This window comes from Haplochromis burtoni, unplaced genomic scaffold (genome assembly GCF_018398535.1).
Source record: "Haplochromis burtoni strain Fernald_Lab_line unplaced genomic scaffold, NCSU_Asbu1 Contig_59, whole genome shotgun sequence".
Classification (NCBI taxonomy): domain Eukaryota; kingdom Metazoa; phylum Chordata; class Actinopteri; order Cichliformes; family Cichlidae; genus Haplochromis; species Haplochromis burtoni.
Window position 1 is genome coordinate 407418 of NW_024582420.1, and position 5315 is coordinate 412732.

Genomic DNA, 5315 nt, shown 5'->3' on the forward strand with positions numbered 1-5315 from the left:
CACACACACACACACACACACACACACACACACACACACACACACACACACACACACACACACACACACACACTCATCTCACTTTTTTCCACTCCTTGTTTACTCAGTACTTTTACCTCTTCTTGCATCACTATCAGCATCCATGTTTTTCCAACATTTTTGATCATCCATTCCACATTTACTTTCTCATATCTCTGCTGGAAATCCAGTGATGTAATCATTAAGCAATGGATAAGTGCACACAGCCGATGGTATATTTTTCATGTAGATGTAGTTTCTAAATACTATTACAAAATATGTCCCGTAGTTCTAGATGCGATAACAATTATGTAAGCTGGACTTCTAAGAAAGAGTGACATGGCGAAACCGCAAGACCAAGCATTTACAAAGAAGGAGGACAAAAGATAAACTGATCCACAGACTTAAAACTAAACAAAAGCACATATGGTTGATTTTCCAATCCTAAAGTCAAAACTGTAAATGGATAGTTAATTAAGCTTTAGTCAATACCTAGTTTGCTTTTGACAATCAATAAGATTATTATTAAAGCCTCTAGTCACCCGTAGCCTCGTGCAGTCCTCAGAGATTTTGGTCCAGATTGTCATAACACGGTTGCTGCAGATTTATCAGCTTGACATACACGATGAGTCTCCCGCTCCACTACACCCTAACAGTGCTCTGTTGGACTGAGATCTGGTGACTGTGGAGGCCAGTTGAGTACAGTGAACTCATGTTCAAGAAACCAGTTTGAGATGATTTGAGTTTTGTAACCCAGTGGATTATCCCGCTGGAAGCAGCCGTCAAAAGATGGGCACACTGTGGTCATAAAAGGTTAGACATGGCCAGCAGCAGTATTCATTTAAGCTGTGAAGCTGAGTTTAATAGTGGTCATTTGATATCAAGGGGGTCAGTGTAAACTGTAGCATCAGTTTCCCATTCTCAGATGACAGGTTTTGATCACTGTGGCGTTCTGTGTCTGCTTAAAGATTTGAATCAAGGTATGCAGAGATGCTCTGCATGCCTTTGCTGTAACGAGTAGTTATTTGAACTACTGTTGGCTTTCTCTGGGCTCAAAACCGAGGTTAAATCCCAGGAGAACAAGAATTTGTGAAATCCTCAGACCAGCCCATCTGGCAGAAACAGCCATTCCCTGTTCCAAGTCATTTAAATCATTTTTCTTTCCCTATTATGATGCTCGGTTTGAACTTCAGCAGGTTATCTAGACCATTTCCACAAACCTCGATGCACTGAGTTTCTACCATATGATTGACTGATTATATTTACACTTTACAGAGAAGCAGAACAGGTGTAACTAATGAAATAGCTGGTGGGTGTACACATAGTATTTATTACCGTGTAAAAAGTTTTATAAACATCAGCTGCAACTTAACAAACACGTGGCGGCTCACACATGATTTATAATACAGTTATTAGTATTACTCATTATTCTATTAATGAGTATTTCAGTGTTGACAGTGACAGTAAAACGTTTTAATTAACTATTTAAAATGACTATTATGAAGCGTAATCAAAAAGCTTTATTTAGAGTCTATGTTAGATGACTAATCGTGCAAACAGGTCTTTGGCAAGCCGGATAACAAAGAAAGCAACAAAGTTATGTGCTTATGTATTTATACGAAACTTATTACTGGTGAGATGCCTGTTTTTGTCAAAGAAAATTGTAAAGAATAGCCTCTTCATAGCTATAGAGGATTAGAGTTGGCACAAAATTACAAAGTCTATGATACAGCAGACATGAGCCAAGGCTTTGTTAGGGATTCTCTGCACCTTTTCCATCAAAGACCCTTGATTTAGTCCTTGCTGCTTTTCTTCTTCCTCTCTTCATCTCTCTCACTGCCTTACTGGCTCTATCTGGGCCTGCTGCGAGGTTGTGCGAGCACTGGGTGGCAGTTCCTTATTGTACAGTGTCTATATGAGTGTGCGTCTGTGTGTATGTGTGAGTCTGTATGCTGTGTGCGACTGATAAGACCCAGGGAGAAGAGCCAGCATGCCGACATATTCTTGCCACCGCGGTTATCGCCTGTCGCAGCTGTGCCTGAGCTCTGCGACATCTGCTCCCTCACAGGAAGCCTATGCTGTGGCTCACAACACCTCTCCCTCACACACACACACACACACACACACACACACACACACACACACACACACACACACACACACACACGCATATGTACATGCATGAACACATACTTTACTCCCGCTTCTCCATACAGTGAGAACATATTACCGGACTGTACCCCCCCACCACCACACACACGCGCACACACAGTTACATCAGGTAAACTACATGAGACAAAGAGCTGTGTTTATAGTTCTCAATGGCACATTTTGTTTTTCTCAGTCTATACATGTGTGCATGTGTGTGTGTGATGAATGGGCTGGAGCACCAACGCTGGAGTTCTACTGGGTTTTTATCACTGAATTACAGGGAGGGATGCTTATGACTAAGCCTAATTATAGAGGCCTTATCGCTGCAACGTTCACAAAGCTCATTACTGCCAAGAGACGGTATGCGCTGCAGGTAATTCACCACGTTGGGTATTAGTCCTCGCACTGGCTTACCGTTTCTACATATTTAGAGTCTATAAAATTAGGCTTTTAATGTCTGATTCTTAATGCATCTCTCTCTTCAAACCCTTCGCTGATTTAAGTGAAGGTTTTCATTTTTATACCTAAAGGCAGTGTTTTCACTTCTTTATGAATCAATTACATTTTTTTCTCTTTTTACTTTTTTTTTTTAACCTCACATGTCTTTTCATGTATTCCTCAGCTGTCTGCTCTCTTAAACCTGTCCATCTGTCATTCACCATTTTTGACCTTCATGTGTATTATGAAACCATTAAAGCTCAACAGTGAAACTCCAGAATCTGGTTCTGTTCCTTTTAGCTGCTTGGGGAAGCCCAGAGGAAGACACCCCCGGCTCACCCACCCAACCACCAAAAGCTCTAAAAACCTCTTTCCTTTTCCTTTCCAGCGCCCACAGGATAAATGTGCTCCACTGGGCTTGGTAACAACAAGGACAAGTTTATTCAATCTAGACTGGTAATATGAAGAAATGGGGGGGAAGCAGGGGGGGGGCACGCAGACAAAAAACAAAGCGTTAAGAGAGCAATTTAATACCAGTTTTATTTGTTATAAAACAGGCCAAAAAAGGCCATGTTTTGATGCCCTTCTAACCTTGAATCCTTTTGCTTCAGTCATCAAATAGCAAGATGAAGAAACCTCACATAACCCCACATAGCATGTAGCACAAAGTCAACACAAACTGATTATACGTCAATCACTTGAACTTAATGAGCAGATCAGACCGCTGCGGGACCCTCCGTCACTCATCGCGATTAACACGATGCCAAAAGACCTTCATAAAAAAGGTCCTGTAAGATGACAAGCTCATACCTTCGCTATATCTGTAACGGCTGCTGGCCACCAGGTTGTGATCGAGGCTTCCAGGCTGGAGTATGTGGGCAGTGAATTTATCCCTCAGCTCGCGGTGGCTGATAAGTGTGACGGTAGGGACACGTGGAGCAAACGCTGGAACAGCTCTCAGGTCAGCCCTCTTCTGGCGCTCCAAATGGACCTCAGCAGACATGTTCGGACTTTCCTGTTTATTTGAGAGGTGAGAGGCTTGGAGCATGAGGGACATGCTCTTTGAAACTCTCTGACGCACACTGGCAGCTTGCAGGTTCAACCGTGGAAGCAGCAACAGCACACTTAACACTAAAAGTTAGTATTACCTCCAAAGGCTTTCCTGCTGAATGTTCTCGTTCAGTTTCACTTGAGGATTTCCATGTGTTTCTTTACAATTTCTAGTTTTGCCTTTGAGGGCCCAGTGGATCATTCTGTGACCCGCTGAGCTGTTGTACACATACACGGACTTAGCTTCACTTAAGGCTCCAAAAATTGAAATAGACAGTAACAGCCAGCCTTTCCTTATATTCCTTTCATTCCTTCAGTGAATAAGTTTATCCTGGTTGAAGTATTCCTGGAATCTTCTGGTGTTTTTTTCTTTGCCTCTTGCCTGCGTGCAGGAAAGAGAAATAGATTGTAGTTGTATTCTGTTTTTTCACAAGTAAGTCTTTGTCCTTAACCGCTGTTCCCTTTAACATGGCACATCTTGCATGTAAATCCTCATTTCTTTCTTCTTCTTGGTTCACCCGATCCTCTCAGTCGCTCTTCTCTTCTCCCCAGCAGAGTGTGTGGGAGTTAATCAAAAGTGTGTGTGTGAGTGTCAAAGGCAGGTCAGCTTGTCTTGTGGCTCTGGCTGAGGGGTTGTGCTCTCATCTGAACCCTCCTCCTCCTGCCTGCCACAACAGCTCAAAAGAGAAGTGAGTGCTTGGATGTCACACTATCTGTGTGTGTGGTTATTTTTTCTGTCTTGAGGCTAACACCCCTGGGGAGGCCAGGCAGCAGTGCTGCTTGCGGTGATAGCTGCAGACAGCAGCACGCAGCAGGACCTGGGCCTCAGTCTGGGCTTCCTCTGTCAGGAACCAGCTGTGTCGGCCAGAAGCCGCTCCTTCCCTTACTGCATCCTCCCTTCAGAGGTGCCCTCCTTTGCTTCTGTGCACCTTGCCCGGTGGCTATAATGATGCCGTCTGTGCTCCCTTGTTCAAAATCCTTCCTTGTTGTTCTTCCCCCTGTTTAATTTTTGGGTTTTGATTCAAACCAGTTTCTTCATCATTGGGATTTTTCTTCTGCCTCGCTGCAAAACAACAGACTAAAAAACTTTGGATGTTTCGTTTTTGTATATTTCATGGAAGTTTACAGAACAGGACAACAGGAAATACAACAAAAGCCAAAGTAACTGTTTATCAAACTGTACACAGAACTGGAACACAGCAAATCAATTAACCAGCTGACTTTCCTATAATAATCTGCTCTTATACCAACACACACACAGAGATGTATCACAAAAGTTTATAATATTAATCCATGTTTTTATTAACTCCTAAAAAGTAGATGCTCAGGACTTTTTAGTCCTGGCTTGGTTCATGGTAGACAGATATTTAGTCAAAGTAGTTATGGGACACAGCTACCTATTTTGTTATTTTTAATATACATCATAGGACTAATAAGCTAGAAGTTGGCCATCAATTCTCCTGACCAGTGATAATATTAATTGTAATAAATGTGTTTATTTCAATTAATTAATAAAGAAATACTTTGATTTCAGGTTAAATATAAATATTAAAGTAGCATACTAATTGTCAAAACTCATATTTACCATTATAGCACCATAATAGGTCATAATAGAAATATTAAAATGCAGTTAACAACTTCAATATTCTCTTTTTTTC

General features: G+C 41.8%; 1 protein-coding gene across 9 annotated transcripts in view; it reads right to left on the reverse strand.

The window, feature by feature from the left end:
- cbfa2t3 (CBFA2/RUNX1 partner transcriptional co-repressor 3) overlaps positions 1-4334 on the reverse strand; it is a 41732-nt gene extending 37398 nt beyond the window's left edge. For 3 of the 9 annotated variants that reach the window (XM_014338373.2, XM_014338370.2, XM_042221003.1), the window contains exon 1: positions 3418-4332. In XM_014338373.2, the coding sequence (XP_014193859.1) occupies positions 3418-3664 (247 nt within the window). In that variant the 5' untranslated portion in view covers positions 3665-4332. Of the gene's footprint in view, positions 1-3417 lie in introns of all 9 variants that reach the window. The other 6 variants (XM_014338375.2, XM_014338374.2, XM_014338371.2 and 3 more) reach the window with 3 other exon arrangements.
- Positions 4335-5315: the final 981 nt, after the last annotated feature.